At 48.3% G+C, this 25,941-nt stretch overlaps 1 protein-coding gene across 2 annotated transcripts in view; it reads left to right on the top strand.

Annotated features, from left to right (window-relative positions):
* Positions 1-3,290: 3,290 nt before the first annotated feature.
* The window catches only part of PFAS (phosphoribosylformylglycinamidine synthase), a 44,151-nt gene continuing 21,500 nt past the window's right edge, over positions 3,291-25,941 (top strand). The window contains exons 1-20 of one of the 2 annotated variants that reach the window (XM_080978730.1): positions 3,291-3,310; positions 7,721-7,868; positions 8,089-8,224; positions 9,131-9,236; positions 9,365-9,551; positions 10,253-10,358; positions 13,291-13,431; positions 14,494-14,618; positions 14,839-14,967; positions 16,477-16,608; positions 16,810-16,938; positions 17,583-17,656; positions 18,229-18,385; positions 19,589-19,650; positions 20,460-20,621; positions 21,717-21,842; positions 22,633-22,764; positions 22,898-23,128; positions 24,298-24,478; positions 25,458-25,541. In XM_080978730.1, the coding sequence (XP_080834856.1) occupies positions 7,730-7,868; positions 8,089-8,224; positions 9,131-9,236; positions 9,365-9,551; positions 10,253-10,358; positions 13,291-13,431; positions 14,494-14,618; positions 14,839-14,967; positions 16,477-16,608; positions 16,810-16,938; positions 17,583-17,656; positions 18,229-18,385; positions 19,589-19,650; positions 20,460-20,621; positions 21,717-21,842; positions 22,633-22,764; positions 22,898-23,128; positions 24,298-24,478; positions 25,458-25,541 (2,539 nt within the window). In that variant the 5' untranslated portion in view covers positions 3,291-3,310; positions 7,721-7,729. Of the gene's footprint in view, positions 3,311-5,159; positions 5,316-7,720; positions 7,869-8,088; positions 8,225-9,130; positions 9,237-9,364; positions 9,552-10,252; positions 10,359-13,290; positions 13,432-14,493; positions 14,619-14,838; positions 14,968-16,476; positions 16,609-16,809; positions 16,939-17,582; positions 17,657-18,228; positions 18,386-19,588; positions 19,651-20,459; positions 20,622-21,716; positions 21,843-22,632; positions 22,765-22,897; positions 23,129-24,297; positions 24,479-25,457; positions 25,542-25,941 lie in introns of those variants that run through there. The other variant, XM_080978731.1, reaches the window with a different exon arrangement.

A 25,941-nucleotide genomic window follows, 5' to 3' on the forward strand; every position in this document is an offset into this window, starting at 1 on the left:
CCCCGCATGTAGAAAATCAGCATGTCAGGGAAAAGGCTCGGCTTAGAATCCTCCTTCCTGACTTGCTAGTAGCCAGCTGTTACGGGTATGGATGTTTGTGTTGTTCTGCAGTAATATACAAATTGATTTGGAAATCTGCACCACTTCCTTGGCACGTGCCTAATCATCTTTCAACATACCTCTCCAAAATCTCTCACTTGAGGCTAAGTAGCCACAGGTGTGGATATACTCAATCTTAGCTGAAAGTGGTGGATGGCATCAAATACATATCCTAAACAAGCCCACATAAGGAACCCGCAAAATTATTTACTAGCCTGCTGGAAGACTAGCAACATGGAAATGCAAGCCCCTAGCTTCATAGCAAGCTAGTTAAAAAATATTGCCACCTACCATACAGGGGCAGGTAGCTTGGGTGCCAGGCTAGTTGCAAATTGAAGGCAGGTGAGCAGATTGACTTGCCTGCCCTCCATATTGCCTTTGGGCAATGTTGTTGAATATAAAGCTGTTTCATGCTACTTCTGCTCTAGGGAGACGGTCACATAAACCAGGGACATTGAACTGATGGATCTCTGAATGTTGCAGGACTACAAATCCCATAATCTGTTGAGCCAGGTCTTTCTCCCATCCCTGCAGGCAAGAGGACCACACACCTGTCAGGTGAGTGGTCCTCCTGCCCACCTGTCAAAGTTGGCCCATGGGGAGGGGCAGAGATGCTGCCCTAAGCAGGATTGAACTGACGTGTGGGATGTTCACTCCAGCTTCCTGCTGCTGTGTCTCTACTTGGCATCGCATTGGGTGTGACTTCGTGAAAACAGGCCTTTGCGTGACAAATGGGGAGGCCTGCAAGGCCAGCCCAGTGGCTAGCAATGCCGGCTGGGCCTGAGGGGGAGCTGGGAGTCCAGCAACATGTGAAAGCAGCCACAGATTCCCTCTCCCTGGCACAGCCCCAGACTCCTGCTGGCCTGCCAGTCAGCTCATCTTAGGCCCTGGCTGGGACACAGTGTCCTCAAACTCTCTGCAACACACTCTGAGCTGCCAAAAAAAAGCTTTATGCTTACAGTGGCTTGATTTGGCCTGTTTGGGCTCTTACAAGAGGCCCATGGATGGTGTGTGGGGTTATGGCGTCCCCACCCCCTTCCCTCTCACACACCCATGGCCTTGGATGAGGCATTTTGCTGCTGCTATGACGTCAGCAGAGCAACTAAAGGAGAGGTGGCAGTAGCTGCACATTTGCTCTGCTGAAGGCTTTGGTTGAGCAAGCTCAGGAGCTTTCAAGTATGGGAATTCATTTATATAGATGCCACATTAGGTTAACTACAGTAACATCCCCCCCCCCTTTTTTTTTGGTAATGTACACTATCTTTTTTCTCTGTTTTGTTTTCTACGTGGGTACTATTTCCTGTTTCTTCTTTCTTGTCTTACTCTGTGTGCTTCTAATTTATCAATGAAGAATAATAATGATAATTGTTATGTACTGAGTTGAATAGGATCCAAAAGGCAGCAGTCTGATTGATTCTAGAACAATAGGATTCAGAATGCAGCAGTCTGATTGGTCCCAGTCCACCTGGAGCCACCCAATCCAGCTCCAGGTGGAAGGGAATCCACAACCTGATTGGCCTAAAGGAGAATCCCGGAATTAGCCAATCACGTGGGGCCCATTGTGTAAATACCGTATTTTTCGCTCTGACGCACCAGACCATAAGACGTACCTAGTTTTTGGAGGAGGAAAACAAGAAAAAAAATATTCTGAATCCCAGAAGCCAGAACAGCAAGAGGGATCGCTGCGCAGCGAAAGCAGCGATCCCTCTTGCTGTTCTGGCTTCTGGGATAGCTGCGCAGCCTGCATTCGCTCCATAAGACGCACACACATTTTCCCTTACTTTTTAGGAGGGGAAAAAGTGAGTTTTATAGAGCAAAAAATACGGTAATGTATATAAGGCAGACATTCTGGGTGAACTTCCATTCCTCCTCACCACTCTGAGCTGAATAAAGAGCATGAAATCCACTCTTGACTCAGAGTATATTTCAATAATAAAAAGTGCAGGAAACGACCACCCTCCGCCGTTAAGTTTCCCTACATCCAGCCTGATCTGTTGGCTCCCACCTCAGCAGCGTGATAGACAAACCCCATCTGCTAAAGTTTGCATTGTTAGAATCTCTTCCTTTTGCTTGTCCTGAATGAAAAGAAGCCGCCTGTATCAGGCCAGTGCCCCAATCTGGTCCAGCATCCCATTCTCACAGTGCCTTCCTCCTGCTGGAAGCAAACAAGCAAAAGTATTCAGAAGCAGCAGAGGTAAAACCCAACCACCAAGATTAGTACCCACTGACAGCTTTATCCTGCATGAATTTGTCTAATGTAATAATTCTCCCATCAGTACCTCATTTGTCTGTCTGTCAAGAAGGAAGATGAGCTTCAGTTGGTAAAAGAAACAAGCAATTCTGGCAGAAGGCCCTGGATAGAGAGAATTGGACCCTAACTGTTGGAGGCTGGTTTTATAGTTAGTTGCTGAAACTCAGGCCTAGGGCCCAAATAATAGAATTGTAGAGTTGGAAGGGACCCCAGCGGTCATCTAGCTCAACCCCCTGCCATGCAGGAATCCTGCCCACAGCTGTCCCTGGATGGGCTCGAACCACTAATCTTCTGGTTAACAGCAAGACACACTGACCCATTGTGTCTAGCCGTCTCTAGCTGGCCCTTGGGACTCTGCCCAAGTCATACCTATCCATAGCTATCAGCCATTATGGATAAATGGAACTGACATGTTCAGAGGCAGTGTACCTGTAACTATTTATTTATTTGGTGTGGCTAAAGAACAGCGTTTTCAGAGCTGCTGCCTCCGGACTCTGCTGCCTGCTGAACCAGACTGGTGGTCTGATCCCAGATGGCTTTTTCTGTATTCACCAGGAGCTGGTTAATAATAGATCTGGGAACTGTTAATCGCTGACACGCCAAAGGTTCAATGACAGGAGGGCATCTGCTTATCCACCCTGGGGAGGGTCACTGAATTCCACAAAGGTAAAAATGATCAATTCCATCCCCCCAACCCCAATTAATTTTGGGAGACCTGGGTCTTGTCTTAGCTAGTTTAAACCTGATCATGATGTGGCAGGGAGCGATATTTCTGAAGAATGGTAAAAGTGCCTTTGTGGTAGGATGTCGAAATGCACACTCTGGCTCAAATCTGAACTTTGGTCACAATGTGCACATATAAATTTAGAATGGGCTGAGAAGGGAAGGAGCTCCACAAGCTACAGGGAGCCGCGGGTGGCAGAGCCTAAACTTGGGCGATTTAAGTAGCAGAGCAGAGGGGTAAGTACAACACCCATTTATTTTATTTATTAAAGCAATAGCTCTGGCTAATTAGAGCGCAGTAAAGGCACTGTGTGCAGCAGAAGCCAAATCCTACAATAACTTAGAATCAGAATTGGGAGAGGCCCGAGGGTCATCTAGTCCAACCCCCTGCAATGCACGAATCTCAACTAAAGCATCCATGACAGATGGCCATCCAAACTCTGCCTAAAAACATCAAAGGAAGGAGAGTCCATTTCCTGTGTTTCCTGGTTCATGCTAACCATCGTTTGCTGTGAAATCTGAAGGGGGCGGCGGCGGCACAACACCATATCACTGTAGTTCGTTGTGCAAATCACCCAACACCCCTGATTGACTTTAACTGCAATACCTTAATTTGTTGGTATGTGACTGAATCCCACCAGAAAACAGCAATATTCTGGATGTGCCCTGGTCAGGTTTTCGAGGTAATTGACCTACGGTTTTGGTTGCTCTAATAAAATTGTCACTCTAATAAGGACTTTGGAATTTTCCTTTCTTTTTGTGCTTCCCCCTCCTGGCATTAGACTTAGCTACTAGTGTATATCCCTAGTTATAGGCCAGGCATCCAAAGTCTGTTTCGGGGGCCTAATCCAGCCTGCCGATCGATGTAATCCGGCTCCCGTTGCAGCATATGTCCTGGGGTAAAATCCTTCAAAAAGCTCAAAAGTTGAACAACTTGGGGGTTAAATCCTCAAAAAAAAAAGCTCAATAACTTCAATCCTTAAAAAAGCTCAACTTTGGTTGGACCTCACACATGTTCAGATAATCAAATCTGGCCGTCTTTGAAAAACGTTTGGGCACTTCTGTTACAGGCTGAATGTAGACACATCAAAAATGTGAATCAGTTAAACAGGTTGTAAACTTCATACAGGGAAATCCCACTGGCGAAAGACAACCATCTGGTGTTACAGTGTTATAACGCATATAAAGTGCTTTATCTTTACGAATGTAGCTGAGTCCATTATATAGTTACTCTGGGCATACTGCTAGTCTGTATCCAAAGAAACAGAAATAAGTTGCCATATACTGTAATGCATCAGACTTTTTGTCCATCTAAGCCAGGACTGCTTGCACTGGCTGGCAGCAGCAGCTTTCTGTAGTCTCTTGCCATTGCTGTTGGATCTCAATCAAACAATCAGTAAAAAATCTCGGACAACCAATGATGGATTGTGAACCCATTTTGCCTGCAAGCGTGGGTTCTGCCCACAAGGGATCTTGCAAAGCTTCCTTGTCTTCACAAAAAAACAAAACCAAGCAGTAGGTTCCACCGAGATTTGAACTCGGATCGCTGGATTCAGAGTCCAAAGTGCTAACCATTACACCATGGAACCTTACGCAAGAAATTTCCCTGGTTACGAGACCTTAGCTACCTGGCTCTGCTACCTCGTAAGCTCCAGAGAGTTAAGTGGTTTGGAGAAAGAAAAAGACAAAAATGTTTCTGAACGACGCTCAACAAGGGGCGCGGGGAGAAGAGCGCATTCTCTGCGCGGGAGGGGAGGAGAATGAGCTAGGACTCCTGGGTTCTCTTCCTGGCTCCGATCGCAAGAATAGGTTATTTGGGGGTAAGGACTGCATTTGGGAGGCAAAATGTCGAGGTGAGGGGTGGAGATAATGACTCTCTATGGGGAAATCGTACGGAGGAAGGGGATCAAGATTCCTGGGTTTACCTTCCCTCGGCCTCTCCCCCACCCCCGGCAACAAAGTTTGGCCATCGCCCCCACGTGCCTCCATTCAAGGCCGGGAGGGAGGCAGGGAGATCGGCCAATGGGGAGGGCGCTGCCTCGAGTCGCCGCCTCCCCCGCGGATCGTCCCCCTTTTCTCCTCCCACCAAAGGGGCTGCGCGCAACAAACTTTTTCCCCTAGCGCAGCGAAGGCAGGCGCTCCTCTTTTCGCCCCGTGATCGAGGGACCGCCGGGGTAGAAGATCGCGCTGTTGTGGGGCTCAGAGAGCGTGTGAGAGAGGGGGCACCCCGCGAGATCCACAGGTAATCGTTATCTCGATGCCCCGCGGGGAACCAGCGTGGGAAGGCTGGCTGGCGAGATCCAGGGGCGCGTGGATCCCAATCATTTGCTCCGCGGCCGCGCGGTACGATCTAGTGGGGTAGGAAGTGCTTCTGCGCGGGATTCGAACTCTAGACCGCTGCGGACATGTTGGGTATAACTAGCAGAGGCTATTTGTGGCTCGCGGAAGTTGTTGGTGAGTTTCCACTTCGCAGGGCTGAATCCAATCCTTCCCGGGATTGCTTCCAGGCCGCGGAAGCTCTTGCAACAGTTCATCTTGAAGGTGCTACAGATTTATTATTTTTTGTTCCTGCTTATGTTAATTTTCACATCGCAGTCAGAAATAATACCGAACCCGCGTGTGGGTTGTTGTCCACACGTGATGATTCCTCGCTTGGAGAAAGGGCTGGTGAACAGAGGCACGCAGACTCAGCCCTGTCCCTAGAGAGCAACAAGTGATCCAAACACGACTTTTTTTAAAAAAAAAAGGGGGGGTTAGAAGAGGCCAGCCCACGATCATTTTTACTGTGCCCCCTTTCACACAAATGCTTGTGCACGTGGAGAGACAGTGTCTACCCGCAGGTTGTGGCTGTAGTCAGAACATGTGAGCAAGTATACAGTACAATTTTATTTTCTAGTTACAGGATTTCAGCAGGCAGTTGCAGGGCAAGTGCAAGTTGGAAAACTGCAGAATATCTGTGCTGAACCTTTTGCAGCAGCAAACAGTATTGAAAGTGGGAGCGCATAATGTTACAATAATGAGCACAAATAATAATGAATGCACAATAAAGAGGATGTCTGCAGAGGCCCTTAGGCACCAATCACCCATTTCTCTTTAGATATCTTTATGGGCGACTGCATGAAGTCCTCAATCTGCTTAAAATTAGCCAAGACTAACTAACCCTTAGTCTACATCCCTGAATTAAATGCATCCTCCTCCCTTGATTATACTTGCCTCCATTTCCTTAGTGCCTCCTTGAATTTTAGACTGTAGAGTCTTTGGGGGCAGGGAACTGCCGTCTTGCGCTTCATAAAACACCTTGGCGCTTTGATGAGAACATTATTAATCATCAATAAGAGCATCAACACTTTAGTCAGGACTTCACTGATGGCAGTGACAGTGAAGTCCCAGTTAACTTTAGCTAGATGGTGTGAAAAGAATAAAGGATCGAGCCACATTCACAGAGCCAATCTCTGCTGGTTGCAGGCGGTGTGTGGTTTGCTGTTTTGTTCTCAGTTGCCGTTGGAGAGGTGGAGATTGGGGGATGTTCCCTGAGCCTTTGAAACTTGGACGATGAAGCAAGAAATGTGATTCGGAGGCCACTGACCTATTTGCTGCTTCTTATCTCTGGGATATTTGGCTCCAGTGAGCTGGCCTTTGGGACATCTGTGATTAGAGCAAGGTGGATTCTGGGGTGGAGAGGGACATTGAGAAAAGGGGGCGGGTGGGAAACTCTATGATTGATTCAGCCCACTCAGGGCCGGCTCATGCGTGAGGCAAGGTGAGGCAATGGCCTCAGGCGGCAGGATCCACAGGGGCAGCAAATCTGTCCTCCAAGGAATGCATTGCATACTGCTCTTGCCACCTCTACAGCTGCCTCTTGGTAAATAGGAGGTACTATTGGTCTTCTCCTACCCTTGTTCCCAATGGACATCTTCACCCTTCTTCCCTGGTGAGGAGAGCGCCATTTTGTGGTTTGCCTCAGGCGCCAAAATGTCTTGGGCTGGCCCTGCCACCAGAGCCTCTTCATCTGTTGGCAGACACACACTGGTAAGCTCTGTCTGTATGCTCACCCCCCTGGCATCTTGCTCAGTGTCTTATGCCAAGGATGGGCAAGCTCTGGCCCCCCAGAAGTTGTTGGGCTACAGTTCCCACCATCCCTGGTCGCTGGCTGGGGCGTGGAGTTCAACATCCGGACGGCCAGCCTTTCATGCCTTGAGCCCTGCTCCCTCCGTTACTGTGGTCCTTCGCCTGCCGTGGGTCTCTTCCTGCCGTTCTGTGGCATCTGCTCCCTTTGCCCACCCTTCCTGTCCCTGCATGGCCTGGGTAGACCAACCTAGGAAGCTGAGTCAGACCCTTGGTCCAATTAGCTCTATGTAGTCTACACTGGCTGGCAGCAACTCCAGGGTTTCAGACCCACAACCCTACCTGGAGGCACCTTTTATGGAGGAGAGCGCTGTCAATGGCTACTAGATGGGCGTTCGGCCCGATGTTCTTATTGAACCTTCTACACGCAAGGCAGTTTTACTGCCACTGACTTACGTTCCTTCCGCCATCGAACCTTCCATCTCATCTTGTGTGTTTTTTTTAAAAAGGAAAACGGAGGCCCCTTGCAAAACACCATCCCAAGCAGTCCCTCACTGTTGCTTTCTCTTCTTTCCTTGGCAGGACTCTGCCATGGGGGTCCTACACTACTACCAGCGGCCCAGCGAGGCGGACACTGAAGTGGCCACACTGCTGCGTTCGGCTGAAGCCATCTTGGGTAATGGCCTCCAAGGGGTGCAGAAGGAAATATGTTTCAACGTCAACTGGACAGGTACGAAAATGGGACTGTGTCTGGATTCTGATATGAAACGAATGGGGAGGTATGGAGGGAGGTGTGCATATTGATTCTTTTTTTCCTTTCTGAGTGGGTAGAGGTTTGGCGTGGGGCTGCCCCCCACCCCTTCTTGTCACAGAGCCAGTTGCCTGTTGGGTGATTGCCCTGTTGCATTGTGGGTAGCTATAATCGTTTCTCCCTACTGTTTCCTGGCCAGGAGGAACACCCCCAAACTCTGAGGAGACGGAGAAGCTGCTGTGGATCTTTGGTTGCCCTTTTGAAGACGGCGACATCGCACCCAAGTCCTTCCTTAGCCCAACTCATTCAGATCTGCTGATAGAGGTCGGGCCTCGGTACGTCCTGAGCTGAGGGGAAAAAGCCACTCTGCCTACGTCCTATACAATAATGGCAAGGGGGAGAGAGAGAATGCGTGTATCGACCAGTTTCAGGCATCATGAACAGACCTCAGGCTTATACAATTGTAGAGTTAAAAGGTACCCCAGGAGTCATCTCCCTTGGAAGTTTTTCAGCAGAGGTTGGACGGTAATCTGTCATGGATGCTTTGGTTGAGATTCCTTCTTCGTTTCCTGGTTCACGCTAACCATAGTTTGCTGTGAAATCTGAAGGGGGGAGGACAACGTATCACTGTGGTTTGCTGCCAAACCAGAACTGGAAACTCTTGTTTAAGAACCATGGTTTTCAATTTGTGTTTGGTGGCAAACTATGGTTTTGTGGATTTTGATGTCAGGGCAAACTGGTTACTGAGAAGCAGGGTGGAAATCAGAGTACGTTGGTAGGAAGGAGTGTCCCGCCCCAATGCCTGATCACAACAGACAAACCATGAATTAGTTGTGATGTCTGAAACTCGGCCTTTACAGCTGAATCAAATGTTATATGAAAGCTTTCATTTGCTAACTTATGCTACTTAACCAACAGTGTTGTTTATTTGTAGGCCACTTCAAAATAATTTCACATAGTTGGTTGTTATAAGCCATATGAAAATTTAAATAGTTATAAAGGCTAACAAAAACATCTATTAATGAATGTACAGTAAAATTGAACTGTCTGCTAATAATTCAAACTAAATCTTGACCTTAAACAACACCCTCCACCCCAAAGGTCTGCAGGGATCCCAAACTGCAGAAGCAGGCTTGTCTCTGGAGTCAGACAGTGCTCCTCACCTCCCAAGCCAGGTGAAAATAGACCCCCCCCCAAAGGAAGGAGCAAGTTTTGCTGAAACAAATGTTTTATGTTTGTAGGTTGAACTTCTCAACTGCGTATTCCACAAATGCAGTGTCGGTGTGCTGGGCAGCCGGACTGGAAAAGATTGACCGAATCGAATGTTCCCGTCGATACCTTTTCAAGGTGACTGTGAGTGGGTCTAAACACAGGAAGAAAACTGCTGTTAGATTCCTTATGTCACCACATACGCAAGAACCCCATAGGGATTTGGAAACGTTTAACCCGATGGCTTCCACATCCTTCTCTTTCAGTGCGGGCAGCGCCCATCGGCCCCCCAGGAGGCCTCCATATCGTCTACGCTGTATGATCGGATGACAGAGCAGTGTTACCCAGAACCCATCAGCAGCTTTGCTATAGCCACCCGCCCTGAGCCTGTGTTCCATGTCGATATTTTGGGAGAAGGGAGACCTGCTCTGGTCGAAGCCAACAGCCAGCTCGGTATGAAGCAGCAGAGCAAAGCTAGGCTTGGATAGAGATGGAGGACCTTCAGTGGCTGTGCTCTGATTCTGAATGCCAGTTTCCGGAAGCTAACTCTCAACTTATTATTGTCTGACCCTAGCTTGCATGAGCACAGCTTTGGCAAATATCTCATCGGATCCTTTCTTCTCTCCTTTTCACTTGCAGAGACCTACGTGGATTTAGAGCAGCGTTTCTCGAACTTGGGTCTTCAGCTGTTTTTGGACTACAACTCCCATCATCCCTAGCTAGCAAGACCCAGTGGTCAAGGATGATGGGAGTTGTAGTCCAAAAACAGCTGGAGAACCAAGCTTGGGAAACACAGATCTAGAGGGATTCAGCCTTCTGGTCTTAAAGGGTTTTGTAGAATTTTGGAGCTGTGGAAGGGACCCGAGGGTCATCTAGTCCAACCCCCTGCAATGCAGGAATCTCACCTCGGGTATCCATGGCAGATGGCCATCTAACCTCTGCTTAGAAACCTCCAAGGAAGGAGAGTCCACTGCCTTCTGAGGGAGGTGATAAAGCTATGTTCGCCCCAGTCAGAGAGTATTCTGGCCCTACCTCTGAAAGTGGAACTCTGTTCTGTCCCAGTTTCCCTTGATTATGAGAAACAATATTCTTTATTTGGCCAGGTTTGTGTGTATGTGTTGAGGATAAACTATAGACGCTTCTCTGCCTTACAGGTCTGGCTTTTGATTCCTGGGATCTGGACTTCTACACTGACCTCTTCAAGAAACTTGGGAGGAATCCCACCAGCGTGGAATGCTTTGATCTCGCTCAGTCCAACAGGTGTCTGCTTGGCTATGGGGTGCAGAGGGGTGGGGCGGGAACTGGGAAAAACCTTCCTGCTTGAGGCTCAGGGGAGGCCATCTTACAGCATTGAGTCCCACAGATTTTCACCATGCAAAGTTTTTATAAAGTAAAAGTTTTTCAACTGCAAGTTGCCTTGTGGGTGTGGGAGAGGGCCCTTTTTTGGGTCAAAAGTGACTTCATTTTTTAAACCCCCCCCCAAAACAAATAGGTGTTGGATAACCTTATGCCAGAGGCTTTCAAAAGTCCACAGCTCCCTTGATAAACTGCATGCTTTCTGCGGCTCCCATGTGGGGCTCAGGAGCCCAGTTATGTCACCCCTTGCCTGCAGAGCTGGCGGCCTCTCACCCTTTTTGGAACATCCTCCCTTGTGACGTGTTCCCTCAGCCTCCTCTCCCCTCTGCTTGGGAGTCCTCTGGGCAACCGCTGCCACCACCCCTGGTCTCTGAGCTGCCCCTCCTGCCCCAAAGAGGTGCCTCCCCACACTGCCCCACAAGAGCCTAGGACTTGTCTGTCCATTCCCTTGCCCGCTTGCTTGCTAATTCACTCTGAGGCCACCTCGGCTCCTGGCACCAGCACCCCCTGGCCAGTGTCAGAGCCACCATTCGCCTGCGGTACTTGTAGCCAGGCTGCTGGAACAAGCAGCCGTACAAGCCTTTGGGAAGCAGAGATGCAAGAGGGCATCAGAGGAGGGAAGGAAGGAAAGAGAGAGAGGCCAGTGTTGCCCGCGGCACCCCTGACCATCGTTCAAGTCACCCAGGGTGCCACGGCACACTGGTTGAAAATGTTGGCAAACAACCAAGGAAGCGGGGGCAATTGGCAGGCCCCCAGCTGGCTCCGTCCCACCAGCCAGTGTACCGGACAAACTCCAGTCCTTGGTACCGCATAAATCAGTGACCCGAACTTCAAAAGCTAGGGCACGCTCTAATCAGCAGAGATAACGCTATGCAACAGAAGTGCCAGGAGAGTATGTGTAAGCATATTTACAAGCAATTTATTCAGCATAAGGTAAAGGGACCCCTGACCATTAGGTCCAGTCATGGCCGACTCTGGGGTTGCGGTGCTCATCTCGCTTTATTGGCCGAGGGAGCCAGCTTCCAGGTCATGTGGCGAACCAGAGCAGCACATGGAAACGCCTTTTACCTTCCTGCTGGAGCGGTACCTATTTATCTACTTGCAATTTGACGTACTTTCGAACTGCTAGGTTGGCAGGAGCAGGGACTGAGCAATGGGAGCTCACCCCGTCGCAGGGATTCGAACCGCCGACCTTCTGATGGGCAAGTCCTAGGTTCTGTGGTTTAACCCACAGCGCCACCCGCTTCCCTTCTGTTTACTTTTCATCATGACAAAAGGAAAACATTTCCGATCCCCTTTGTGTCCAAAGCAAGACAGCATAAGCAAAAGCTATACACAAACGGAAGTTCCCAGCAAGCTGTGCTGGAGTGTAAACAGGCATGTGACACACAACAATCATGCCTGTTCCTTAAGGTGGAATGGAATATCCCAACAGAAAACCACTGCTCTGTCTACCTCTTAAGTCCAGAGGAGCAAATGGTGAACACTTGATGGGGAATGATAACAGGAAGGGGCTTATTTCAGCTTCCCATAGGCATCACTCTGGGAAACAGGATGCTCAATCATAGAATTGTAGAGTTGGGAGGGACCCCAAGGGTCATCTAGTCCAACCCCCTGCAATGTAGGAATCTCAACTAAAGCATTCATGGTAGATGACCTTCCAACCTTTGCTTAAAAGCCTCCAAGGAAGCAGAGTCCACAAGCTCCCAAGGGAGTTTGTTCCACTGTCAAACAGCTCTTACTGTCAAAAATTCTTCCTGATGTTACATCGGAATCTCCTTTCTTGAAACTTGAAGCCATTGGTTCGAGTCCTACCCTCTGGAGCAGGAGAAAAGCAGCTTGCTCCATCTTCCATGTGGCAGCCCTTGAGATATTTGAAGATGGCTACCGTATCTCCTCTCAGTCTCCTCTTTTCCAGGCTAAATATGCCCAGTTCCCTCAACCATTCCTCATAAGGCTTGGTTTCCAGACCCTCGATCTTTGGTTTGACCTGGGATTTTTTTTTTCCAAAGAACCGTTAACAAGTTCATTAAAATAGTTTTCTTAGCCCCCTTTCCAAAGCTTAAGGTGCTATTTAGTGGTGAGTAGAAGAAAATAAACCTGGTTGCGGTGGATCATAAGAGCTGCCAAACAGAGCACATGCTTCAGTCCCTGCCACTAAAGTAGGACTCTAAAGGCAAATAGTAGGCATGGAAGATCTTTATCTAGTTGAGATCCTGCAAAGCTGTAGGCCATGCTAGGCCAGATGGCATAGCTGTCAACCGTCCCTTATTTGGCGGGACAGTCCCTTATCCCAGCGCTGTGTCCTGCTGCTGTCCCTTATTGACGATGTCCCTTAAATTTCCCGGGTTTCAAAGGAAGCAGCTCCTCTCCCTCCCTCCCTGCTGGCCAGGGAGGAGGGAGGCTCCAACTGTGTTGCTTGGCTGCGTTGCTCACCCAATAAGGAGTCTAAGAACAACTGGGGGGGTGGAGCTTGCATGCCTTGTGCCTGGCCGCCTTGCCTGGGGACTCGCCTTTGCTCAGCGCTTCCCAGCGGAGAGGGGATGTGGTTTTCCTTGCTGCATCCCCATTGCCTGGTTGCTGCGCTGTGGGAACCACCACTTGAGGCTTTGTTTGGCTGCTGGCTGGGCTTTCTGCCTTTGGCTTGGAGGGGCTCAGAAGCTGAACATACCTGTGCCTGAAAAATCCCTTATTTTGGCTGCTGATCCCTTATTTTCGAGGCTGCTGGTCCCTTATTTTCAAATCTTTAAGTTGACAGCTATGCTAGATGGGCCAATAGCCTGACCTGGCGCCCAGCAGCTTCCTGTCTCCCTAAACCCGCCTCTTCTTCCTGCAGCGAACACAGTCGCCACTGGTTCTTCAAGGGGCGCCTCCTGGTGGATGGGCAGGAGCTCAAGGAGTCCCTCTTCGAGTCCATCATGAAGACCCAGGAGCGGAGCAACCCCAACAACGTCATCAAGTTCTGCGACAACAGCAGGTGGGGGTCCTTGGGAACCGGCGGGAGGAGCGGGTGAACTGCAAAACGGCGGCCTCAACTCCCTGTTGCCGTCTCGGGAGCAGAGAAGAAGCAATGGCGCTGGCCTAGAACAGAGGTGGAGAACCTGTGGCCTTCCTTGATGCTGTTGAACTACAACTACCATCATCCCTGACCATTGGCTGAGGCCGAGGGGAGTTGGCATCCCACATTGTCTGCAGGGACCCAGGTTGACAACTGCTTCTGAGCCAACTCATAAGGCCTGTCTGGGGAATTCTGGTCACTCCAGATGTGGGCAGACTCTTAACTCCCATCATGCCTGGCTTTTGGCCTTGTTGGCTACGGTCAATGGGAGCTGGGAGTCCCTTCCCGTGTGTGGATTTTGGTGGCTGTGTGGCTTCTTCCTCTTCTTTTTTAGTTTTTATTTATACTTTCCAAATTTATTCATTTCATTAATTTTACAATCCATTCAACATTTCAAAATTTGACTTCCTTCCCCCTCTTCCTGCGTTTCCTTAAATTTATTTTTTCGTACCTTCTGCATATCCAAATTCATTTAATTTACTCATTTAATTATCTACTGTAAATAGATACTCTTATAAAACTGCAGTTTATTACACTAATCCTGCTAATGTTTTTATCTGTTTACAATTTAACTGAAAATATTCAAGGAACCATTTCCATTCTTTTATAAAGAGTTTGTTACCTTGATTTCTTATTCTTCTGGTAGGTTTTGCCATTTCTGCATATTCCATAAGTTTTTGTATCCATTCTTCCTTTTCTGGGACTTCTGCTTCTTTCCATTTTGGGCAAGTAACATTCTTGCCGCTGTAGTAGCATACATGAATAAATTTCTATACAATTTAGGTAGTTCTGTCCCTATAATTCCCAAAAGAAAAGCTTCTGGGGTTTGTTTGTTTTTTATAAAAATTATTCTGAACATCTTTTTATAACTCATTATATATCATTTCCCAGTAAGCTTTAACCTTACCACATTTTCCCCAATTTACTTGGCAAGAAGCCGTGTGGCTTCTTGAAGCTGAGTGTGTTGTCTTCCCAACACAGTGCGATCCAAGGGAGAGAGGTCCTTTCGATGTGGCCCAGCGACCCATCTCGTCCCAGCCCCTTTGAGAAGCGGACGTCCACCCGGCACGTCATTTTCACAGCCGAGACCCACAACTTTCCTACTGGTGAGTGGATGGGAAAGGGGGCATGGTCTGAAGGGCAGGGGGCTTATTTCTAGTGCATCGTAAATTCCCCTGGCAGGCAGGCACCCCTGTGGACAGCTACTGCCTCAAACAAATAACAGGCTTCTTTGCATTGACGGAGTCTATGAATAACCTGTCTGGGTGCTCTGTGGAGGGAGTGCATTTGTGTGGGTTTGACGTTGCTTTTAAACCCTCCTTGCAGGCGTTGCTCCCTTCAGCGGTGCCACCACTGGGACTGGCGGGCGGATCCGCGATGTGCAGTGCACAGGCCGTGGGGCCCACTATATCGCTGGCACTGCTGGCTACAGTTTCGGCAATCTGCTCATACCAGGTTAGTAGCGGTGGCTTGGGCTCAACATACTGAAAAGGCAGCTGCAGAGGGATGTTTTGCTTGGCAACAAATGGATAGGTGTTGTGCAGGTTTCTCCCCCCACCCCAGATTCCTTCCTCCCTCCCGTCCGAGTCTCCACCCCCATCGTTCAGCCCGGACCCAGAGGTCCAGCTCTGAGGGTCTGGTGCTTCTCACATTGCGAGAAGTGAGGTTACAGTGAACCACACAGAGTGCCTTCTTTGTAGTGGCGCCCTCTCTGTGGAATGCCTTCCCATCAGTTGCCAAGGAAATAAACAACTGTCTTGACTTTTAGAAGACATCTGAAGGGAGCTCTGTATAGGGAAGTTGTTTTTTTAAAAATATTTGAGGTTTTACTGTGGTTTTATAAATTGTTGGGAGCGGCCCAGAATGGCAGGGGCAATCCAGTCAGATAGGAGGCATATAAATAATAAAATTATTATTATTATTACCAGTAGAACTGTGCTTACTGCATGCCAGTGAGTCGATCCCTCCCATTTGCCACAAGAAGGTAGAATCTGCTGAATAAATCACTCCAATCAAATACATTTGCATAACTTTGACCAGCTGAGAAGCAAAGCCCAAGCACTGAACGTTTGCTTTCTAATGATTGGAAGTTGTCTGACTTCTGAGATTTCATGTGGTGCCTTCCTTGAGAACTAGAGACGACATCATCATCATCATCATCATCATCATTATTATTATTATTTATTATAAAGCTGAGATTTCTCAAGATGCACCAAGACCAGCAGTTGGTGGAGCAGGGGTGCTAGCTGCCCCCCCCTTGCTGCTTGCATTGCTGTGGCTTACCAGGAAAGAGAGGTGGGGGCACCAGCAAGGTTGGCATAGTGCGATAACCCCGGTGGAACCTATCCGGTGCTCCTGGCAGTGTGTTTGCACCATGGCGACTTGCCCTTCTCCCTTCCAGTAAGCTGTGATGACGTCGGTGATGGGAGGTCAGCTAAGCACCCCTGCCTGCTCCTGTGCAGATTTGAAATCCTTTTACTTATGCCCTATAAAATATGCCCAGATAATTGTGCCATGTGACAGTCTCTTGAGACAGACCAGAAGCTCCTCTTAATAAGGCAGTCATGCCCTCCAATCCAAGACATAGGTGTGCCGAGTTGGGCCCAACATTTGGGGGGGCGGCGTCTCACGTGCATGACATCACATGCACGATGCCTGTCCCCCAGGCGGGCCACGTCTTCCGGGACGCACAAGCATCCCTTTGAGGATTGCCAGAGTGCTTTGTGATTGTGGCGGGAGATCATGGAGGGCAAAAACCACCCTCTGCACCGCCCAGCAAGCCAGTGCTCAGCCGGGGTCAGCGGGGGATGGCGGCCCCCTCAATATGGGTGGCTGAAGGCCCTCCTGCCCTCTATACCCGGTGCCCCCACCAAGGCAGCAAGGTGTACATGCACAAAGGTGATTCGAAGCAGCCCTAGGCTATGGGAGAAATCTGTCCTGTTCTTTTCCCATTCCTCTCTGCAGGATACACATTACCTTGGGAAGATCCGTCCCTGCTGTATCCAGACAACTTTGCCCCACCTGTGGAGGTTGCCATCAGAGCCAGCGATGGCGCTTCAGACTACGGCAACAAATTTGGGGAACCCGTTCTGGCAGGTGAGACTTGCGGCATGATGGTCTTTGGCCCCTTTCTTGCTTCCAAGGTTCAGCGTCCGGCTGGTTTGTTTGTTTCTCTCTTTGAAACCCCGGCATCCTTTAGCGACAACTTAGGGCATCTGAGAGTCCAAAGTGAGGGAGAACGAGGAAGGGTGTGTGTTTGGAAATGTGAGAAAATTCCCCCCATCACCTGTTTTCCAGGCTTTGCACGTTCTTTCGGGGTCTGTCTGGCAGATGGTGAACGGCACGAGTGGATCAAGCCTATCATGTTCAGTGGTGGGATTGGAGCGATGGAAGATGCCCATGTCCGCAAGGAAGCCCCACAGCCTGGTAATTTTTATTTAATTTAGCCTGTTTGGGAGATTGCACTTGCTGTGATATGCATCTAATACACATGCTCTTTATTCCTTCAGCGCTGATGCATTTGCTCATGCAAAAATGATTCCTCGATCGATTGACAGCGATGAATTTACCACTCTATTATTATTATTAGTAGTAGTAGTATTTATTAAACTTATTAGTCGCTTTAAAAAAAGAAGACGTAGCTCAAAGGGACTTACGAAAAGAATTGGGGGGCCATCACTGAAAAGTCCAGTTCTTGCGTTCTTTGAACCTCCCATGAATGGGGCACCTGGAGAAGGGTCTCAGATGATGATGACTGCAGGAACCGGGTCAGTTCATAATAATAAGTGCTTGCTTATTTTGCAAAAATGTGTTATGGTACCTCTGTTGAGCTTGGGGAAGTTAAAGAGCTGCTGAAGCATTTGCTGCTGTGGAAATCTCACCCTCCCATCACTTGCATTTTGATATTTTACTAGATGCTCCCAAGGAGTCATGAGGACTAGAGCCTTTTTTTTTTAAAAGAAAACAAATCACAGTTGAGATTCTCAGAATATTGAATTTGGACCAGATGTTAGATTCTTTCTTTCTTTCCAACTGTACAATTGCGACTCAAGTTCCCATTTCCTTCTCAGGTATGAATGTCGTGAAGGTTGGAGGCCCCGTCTATCGAATTGGTGTTGGGGGAGGAGCTGCTTCCTCCATCCAGGTAAGTTGGGCATTGCCTTCTGCTCCTCACCTTTGCAGGTGAAGGTGGCATCTCCCTATCAAAGCCTTAAGGCGAAGGTTCGGAGATGCAGGTACCTTTTAGGAGTCCTGGGCAGCAGAGATGTAGCAAGGTGGGTGCGGTTTGCCCCGGGTGTCACCTCCCGGGGTGTGTGTGACAAAATGCTGTGTGACACTCAACGTCTGTGAGAGACGCTGTGGCACGCGCAGGCTTCCTTCTGGTGAAACTGTCCACCCACCGGCTCTACCTCAGCTGTAAAAAGCTCAATAACTTTGGCTTTGCAAAAAAAATATGAAATAAAGTCAAACCATTTTTGCAGGCAAAAAATAAATAAATCCCAATGTGCGGGGGTGGGGTGGGGTGTTACAAGCAATTTTCCGCCCCGGGTACCACGTGACCTTGCTATGCCACTGCTGGGCAGCAGGCAATGATGGCCCTGCTTATTGACCTCATTCCTTGGCCTTCTTCTTAATTGGTGATTGCCCGTTGCCGACAAAGCTACCGCTTCCCTCCGCGAAGCCCTTCACACCTGCAAATGCTCCCCATGTGTGCAGGTGCAAGGGGACAACGCCAGCGAACTGGATTTTGGGGCGGTGCAACGTGGCGATGCTGAGATGGAGCAGAAGATGAACCGGGTGTTGCGAGGGTGCGTGGAGAACGGGGAAGGCAATCCCATCTGCAGCCTGCACGACCAGGGCGCTGGAGGCAACGGTGAGCGGCTCGGAGAAGGCTTATGGGAACGTGGCTATAGGCTTAGCCGTATGTGCTCTTGCTTTTCCCCCTCCTGAGTGGTTTGATTTGGGCCACATGCCGCAGCTGAAGAGCGTTTGGACCTTACGGCGAAGGGGAAACTTGCAGGATGAAGAGCAGAACGGTTTCTAGTGGTTCAGATGTGGTTGAACAGGATATTCCTTTGTGATGTTGGGGGACCAGGGAAGGGCCGTAGCTCAGAGGTAAAACACCCTGCTTTGCATGCAGAAGGTCGCAAGTTCAATCCCCGGCATCTCTGGGTAGGACTAGCGATGTCCCTTTGCCTGAAACCCTGGAGAGTTGTCACAACAGTTCTGAGCTAGGTAGACCAAGGATGTGACCGAGCTAGATGGATCAAAGTACAGACTCGGTAGAAGGCAGTTTCCTGTGTCCCTACGTTCCTAAATGTCCCATTTGACCACAAAGGTTATGGGATGACCTTAAGACAAACCATCCCCTGTAGCATAGCCAACTTCACTATAAGAATTCTATACCTGCTTGGTACATTAACTGGCTCATTGGCCTAAGGGTTTGATTCTTGCTTTGGGTGCAAGAGGTCCTAGGGTCAAATCCTGCTTTCTGGTTTCCCACAGGTCTCTAGTTGGCCACTGTGAGAACAGGATCGTGGATTTGATTGGCTAGCAGGCTCTTATGTTTACATTGCTACAAAGAAATTACGTTGACTAAGCGGCAGTAAACGATTTGTGAATAGCAATGGTTTTGTGGCCTGGATGGTCTAGGAAGAGGAAATGGAAGATGAGAAAGTAGTCTTTTGCCATCAGGGGTTCCCCCAGGGAATGAATGGCTGCGGTTAACCATTCCCTCCACCTCCAAAGGTAGAGATGGTCAACTCTACCTGGATGGATAAGGGCAGTGTTCTTCAACCTTGGGTCTGCAGATGTCGTTAGACTACAATTCCTATCATTCCTGATCTTTAGTGTTATCTGTTGGGATGATGGCAGTTGTAGTCCAGCAGTATCTGAAGACCCAAGGTTGAAGAACATGAGATAAGAATGTTTTGAGCTGGGTGCGAACAGTAGGCCATTGACGGATGCTTTTCTGGGTGATAATAAGTTTGGAAGAATTATAGTAGCTGCTACCTTCAAGGATTTGGGTGTGTGTGTGAGAGAGGCCTCCAAAGAAACTCTTTGCTTTCTGTTTTAGGGAATGTGCTGAAGGAACTGAGCGAGCCAGCCGGGGCTGTCATCTACGCAAGCCGCTTCCAGGTCTGTTTCTCATTTATGACTTTCCTACAGACGCTGTGGGTTAAACCACAGAACCTAGGACTTGCTGATCAGAAGGTCAGCGGTTCGAATCCCAGCAACAGGGTGAGCTCCCGTTGCTCGATCCCTGCTCCTGCTAACCTAGCAGTTCAAAAGCACGTCAAAGTGCAAGTAGATAAATAGGTACCGCTCCAGCGCTGCTCTGGTTTGCCAGAAGTGGCTTAGTCATGCTGGCCACATGACCCGGAAGCTGTTTGCGGACAAACGCCGGCTCCCTCGGCCTATAGAGCAAGATGAGCGCGCAACCCTAGAGTCGTTCGCAACTGGACTTAACAGTCAGGGGTCCCTTTACGTTTACCTTTTACAGACACCAAGCTCTTTGTCTTCTGATCTACTGTCCTTTATATCTATTGATTACTTCCCCATAGATGGTTCCCTGTTCCTAAATGCACAGAGCAGGGAGCAGTAGATTTAAAAACAAACCCATGCAAACAAAAATCTGGAAAAATCCCAGATTAAATCTACATCTGGGTGAATAACTTCAGACCTGAAGGCTAGAGGTGGCCCTTCAGATATATTTGTCTGGGCTGCATCCTCTCTTTCCCACCCAGTGCGTCTGGCTTAGCCAGCCTTCTTGAGTGTTTTTGCCTGACTGGAATGTGCCCATGAACTCTTACAGCATATATAAAAACAAAGTTATGTAGTTTTTTATCTCCTTGACATTAGAAGGGAGGGCGCCACCACCAAGAAGGCCCTCTGCCTTCTCAGTCAGTTCTTCGTCCCTCAGTTTCTCTCTTTCTTCCTTTTCCCAGCTAGGAGATCCCACTCTGAGTGTTCTGGAGATCTGGGGGGCTGAGTACCAAGAATCCAATGCCCTCTTGCTACGCCCGCGCCATGCAGATTTCCTGCGACGTCTTGCCCGCCGTGAGAGGTGCCCTGTCGACTTCGTGGGCAAGATCAGTGGCGATGGACGGGTAAGACAGCAGGAGCAGGGGAAGGGGTGGAGAGAATGGCTGAAACAAACCAAGCTTTGATGTGGGAAGGCCTGTGCAGAAAACCATGGGCGTTATTTGGACATAACAATAAACTACACTAGCGGCCAAAATTGTGGAAACCTTTTGGGAAAAGTTTGTTTCTGAGGTTTGATGGCTCATAACACCACTTTTGAGTAATGCCATAACATTATATATCAATGGAAAGATAATTTAATGAAGAATGCAATGCAACAAGGTTTGTTCCATTGTCTGTATTCTATCAAAAGTTATAGCCAAATAACCAGAAAAAGGAAGCACAACTTGCTTAGGTTGATATGCAGTACCTTTCTTTCATTTGAATGTAGCCAGTGAGCAGGAGTGTTTAGAGAGCCAATCAGGTGTTATGAGCCATCAAACCTCGGAAATACACTTTCCCCAAAAGGTTTCCACAATTCTGGCCACTAGTGTCCAGTTGTGGGAACTAGCTGCAGCCGAGAATCTTGGGGTCCTGTATTTCTTCACCCCCCTTCTCCGGTGAGTGGGAGTTTTGAAGCTTCCGCTTCCATTTTTCATGGACGTAGTTTAGCATTCTGTCCAAACCTTGACATTATATATATACAGTGGTACCTCGGGTTAAGTACTTAATTCGTTCCGGAGGTCTGTTCTTAACCTGAAACTGTTCTTAACCTGAAGCACCACTTTAGCTAATGGGGCCTCCTGCTGCCACTGCGCCTCCCCCACCCGATTTCTGTTCTTATCCTGAAGCAAAGTTCTTAAGCTGAGGTAATATTTCTGGGTTAGCGGAGTCTGTAACCTGAAGCGTATGTAACCCAAGGTAGCACTGGAGAGAGAGAGAGAGAGAGAGAGAGAGAGAGAGAGAGAGATAGCGCTAGATTTTAGGAGTGCAAACCTTCACTGCGATGGTCGGTTTTCTGCTCCTGGTGTGGGGCAGACATTGTTCGGGCCTGGGAAACTGGGGAGAGGTTAAAGTTGAGTGCCAAAATCCAAGAAGGGAGAGAAGGGATTGGGAAGGTTTGAAGGCTGAACAGTTTGGGAAGCGGGTGGTCTGTAAAAGTGGCTCCTCTTCCTCGACAGATTGTGCTAGTTGACGACACAAAGGTCCCGGCGAGCGACGTGGAGCTGGAGAAGGGGCAGGTTGGAGGGAGAGCCACTCCTGTGAACTTGATGCTGGAATGGGTCCTTGGCAAGATGCCACGCAAGGTATGGCACGCCCATCTGTGTGTGTGTGTGTCCTCTTCCTGCCCTGCCACCCCCAAAGAAAAGTCTTGGTAAAACATCTGTTTAAAGGTGTCCCAGTAGACCAAGGGTGGAAGAACCTGTGGCCTTCCAGACATTGGACTACAGTTCCCATCTTCCCTTACCACTGGCCAGGCTGCCTGGGGACTGATGGGAGTCAGAGTCCAAAGACAGTAGATCTTAATGCTTTGAATCTGTGATACTATTATTATTTATTAAAGTTGTATACCGCCCTTCATTTGTAGATCTCAGGGCGGTTCACAGCATAAAAACGTGAGACAAAAACACAAAATACATAATACAAAAGAAAAGCAAAACAAACCAATCCCTCTCCCACAAACACATTTGAAAAGCCATAGAATGTTAATCAGCCAAATGCCTGGTTGAAGAGAAATGTTTTTTGCCTGGCGCCTAAAGATTTATAGTGAAGGCCCAGGTGAGCCGCCACAGAAAAAGCCAATTCTCGTGTCACCACCCTCCCATCCCTTCTCTAAAATGCTCTGGCGTGGATTCCAATATCCTGTGTCCATTATTGTTAATTCCTTCAGCTGGTTAGGATCTGTCCCTTTTATACTTATTGGACTAATATTTTCAGGAACTTTGTTCTTTTGTATTTGATATAGAGTTGTTGTTTTTATTTAAAAAATGCATTCTCAAGCCGTTTTGCGGACTTGTCAGTTGCTTTGAGACATTTTCTTAGTGGTGAGGACGTGTCGTAAATGAACAAACAATGGTGATGATTTCTGCCAACCAGGAATTTGTTTTGAATCGTGTCCACCGAGACCTCAGGCCTCTGTCGCTTCCCCGTGGCCTTAGTGTGTCGGACGCCCTCCAGCGTGTGCTCAGGCTCCCATCCGTGGCAAGCAAGCGCTACTTGACCAACAAGGTAAATGCCTCACAGATTTGCGCCTCTGGGTTCTTTTAACCCAGCCATCTTTTTTAAAAATGGAGGGAAGGTATATTTGCTGCTGATTTGTTTTTCTCCTCTTCTCCCCTCTGCCCTTCTCCCTCTGGTACAGGTCGATCGCTCAGTGACGGGCCTGGTGGCTCAACAACAGTGCGTCGGCCCCCTTCACACCCCACTGGCGGACGTTGCCGTGGTGGCCCTTTCCCCTTTTGAGACGGTGGGAGGAGCCACGGCCATTGGGGAGCAGCCTATCAAAGGGCTCATTGACCCTGCAGCTGGTGCCCGATTGTCTGTGGCAGAGGCCCTCACCAATTTGGTCTTCGCTCGGGTCACTGACCTTAAGGTGAGGCAGTCCGCACCCCACCCCACCCCACCCCTGACATTTTCCCTTCTTGCCTTAATACAGTGGTACCTCGGGTTACAGATGCTTCAGGTTACAGACTCCACTAATCCAGAAATATTACCTCGGGTTAAGAACTTTGCTTCAGGATGAGAACAGAAATCGCGTGGCACGAAGAACGGACTTCTGGAATGAATTAAGTCCTTAACCTGAGGTACCACTGTATCTCAGTTTTCCCTCCTCTCAGTTTATCCAAGGTGGACTAGGCTGAGAGAGGGTGACTAGCTTTTCACTCTGCAAAAGTCTTCTCAATGCCCTCATTTTACTAGAAGCTGTGGTATTTTGTGGTGTTTTTAGTTTTAAGAAAGGCTGCTTTCATTATATAATTTTGTGCAATAACCAACATGGCTGCTGATTGGTTTTCTTTACTACTTATCATATTACTTTATTTTACGTTGCACACTAGCCTAAAGGGGCCAGGAAATGTTAATATCTGTTAAATTGGCCAACCTGAGGCCCTGCAAATGTTTTGTGCTGCAACTCCCATTTGCGCCATACTGGCTGGGAGTTGTAGTCTACAACATCTCAGTCTGGTCTGTGACCGTATTAATAAATTCATTCATTCATTCATTCAACATCTCAGGAGAGTGGGCAGGGGAGCAGGTTGGCAAAGATGTGTTAAATCTTAATAATACACAAACACTCAGATAATGGGTTGCCTCTGATTGGGCTGGGTGATATATCAACATATTGTCCCAAACCGGTTTGAAGTCCATATCGGTTTCATAATTTTTGCCCTGGCGAATCGCGAATCGTGATGTGTGTGTTATGCAAACATTTTTAAATGGGGGAAACCGTGAAGCCAGCCAATGCCTCTACACAGCTCCATCCTTATTCTAGACATGGTGATATATCAGTATATCGTGGTGTTTAGCTTGGTGACATATCACGATGGTGAAAACCAGATATCGCCCAGCCCTAGTCTCTGATCATATTCTGTGTAGGACCCTCACTGAAATCAACGCATTTCTCTTATGAAACCTCTAAGCGGTTTAAATATAAAACATTAATTTGTGTGCTAGAGTTGGAGGCTAGCCGTACGGGCAACCGCCTCCTTCCCACTGTTGCCTAACCTCTCTGTATATGTGGCGGCGACATTTGTGTCCTTCCAGGATGTGAAATGCAGTGGGAATTGGATGTGGGCCGCCAAGTTGCCTGGCGAGGGGGCTGCCTTGGCGGAGGCCTGCAGGGCCATGTGCTCTGTGATGGGTGAGCTGGGCGTGGCTGTGGACGGCGGAAAGGACTCCCTCAGCATGGCAGCCCGCGTTGGCACGGAGACCGTTAAGGCACCTGGTGAGGAACAGAAAAGCTTCTGCCAAGGGATAGGGTGGTTGCCCCCTTCCTCCAAAATAAAAATGCTCTCCTCAAGTTCGGAGGGTTATTTTATCTGAGGATCTGAGGCTTGTTTTGTCCTCTCTCTTTTTTTTCCATTTTCAACTCCTCCCTTGCCCTTTTCATATTTTTGTTGCCTTTCCAAGCCATCTCCGCTACTTATTTTGGAAGGAGCGGCTTCTGATAGGCATTCAGACAATCTTTAAGATATTGTAACCAAATTTTGCCGGATGATTCCTGAGCTCAAGGAGCAGATATTCATCAGCGTTTAGATAAAATTGCAAGCCCTTTTGAGTAAAAGTAGTGAACTTAACATTTTGAAACTGCACCAGTTTAACTGCTGACTTCAAAACTGCAGGTTTTTTAAAAAAAATATCTTAGCACTTCTGAGCAATGCCAGGTATGAGGTTGCTAGTGTCCTTGTGCTATATATATATATATGTGTGTCTGTGTGTCTCTGTGTGTGTGTGTGTGTTTCGCATATGTGCACAGATGCACAAACATTTTCCAAATCAACTGAATGTGGATTGTAACTAGAGAGGCATAAACCCAGGTCTGCAGAAACACTTTCGAAAGGGAGAGAAAGAGGTTAGGATCTAGCTTTGTCTAGTCTCCCGGGAAATAGATCTCCCCGCTCCTTGGGCCGATGGGACATTCTGTCAAAAACACAGGAGCTAGAGGCAGCTTCTAAGTTTTCCCTGTGGTTGCACCTTGTCAAACAAGCTCAGAAAAATCCCCTGTGGCTGCTTGACTTCTGGTCCCCCTGGACAGGGAGAAGAAGGGTGTTGTTATTTCCTAACAAGCTGTTCCCCAGGCACCTTGTAGCTTGACTGCAGGCGACTTTGGATGTTTTCCTAGCTCTCAATAAATGTGCTTTAACACTCTGCATATTTTCTCCATTCCAACTCTTCTCCCTCCACCTTTATGCTCCTTTTCCCAGGAACACTTGTCATCTCAGCTTATGCTGTCTGTCCAGATATCACTGCTACGGTGACCCCTGACCTCAAATGTCCAGATGGAAAAGGTAAAGTCAAGAGCTGATGAGAAGAACATCTTTCTGCCACACTCACCATCTTCTCCCACCTCATCACTGTGGCTCGTCACACCCTTTGAGAACCACTGCTTTAGAGAATGACTTGTAGAATATTTGCTAATACAGTGGAACCTTGGTTCTCGAACGGCTTAGTTGGCAAACAAATTGGCTCCCGAATGCCAAAAACCCGGAAGTAAGTATTCCGGTTTTTGAACATTTTTTGGAAGCTGAACATTCGACGCAGCTTCCGCTTGAGTGCAGGAAGCTCCTGTTACCAATTGGAAGCCATGCCTTGGTTTTCAAACGGTTTCAGGAGTCGAACGAACTGCAGTGTTTTCTCTATTTTAGCTATTCCAGAGGGTGTGATGCCAAGCATCTAGTGTAAGATTTT

This window comes from Podarcis pityusensis, assembly GCF_964106645.2.
Source record: "Podarcis pityusensis genome assembly, chromosome: 13".
Classification (NCBI taxonomy): Eukaryota; Metazoa; Chordata; class Lepidosauria; order Squamata; family Lacertidae; genus Podarcis; species Podarcis pityusensis.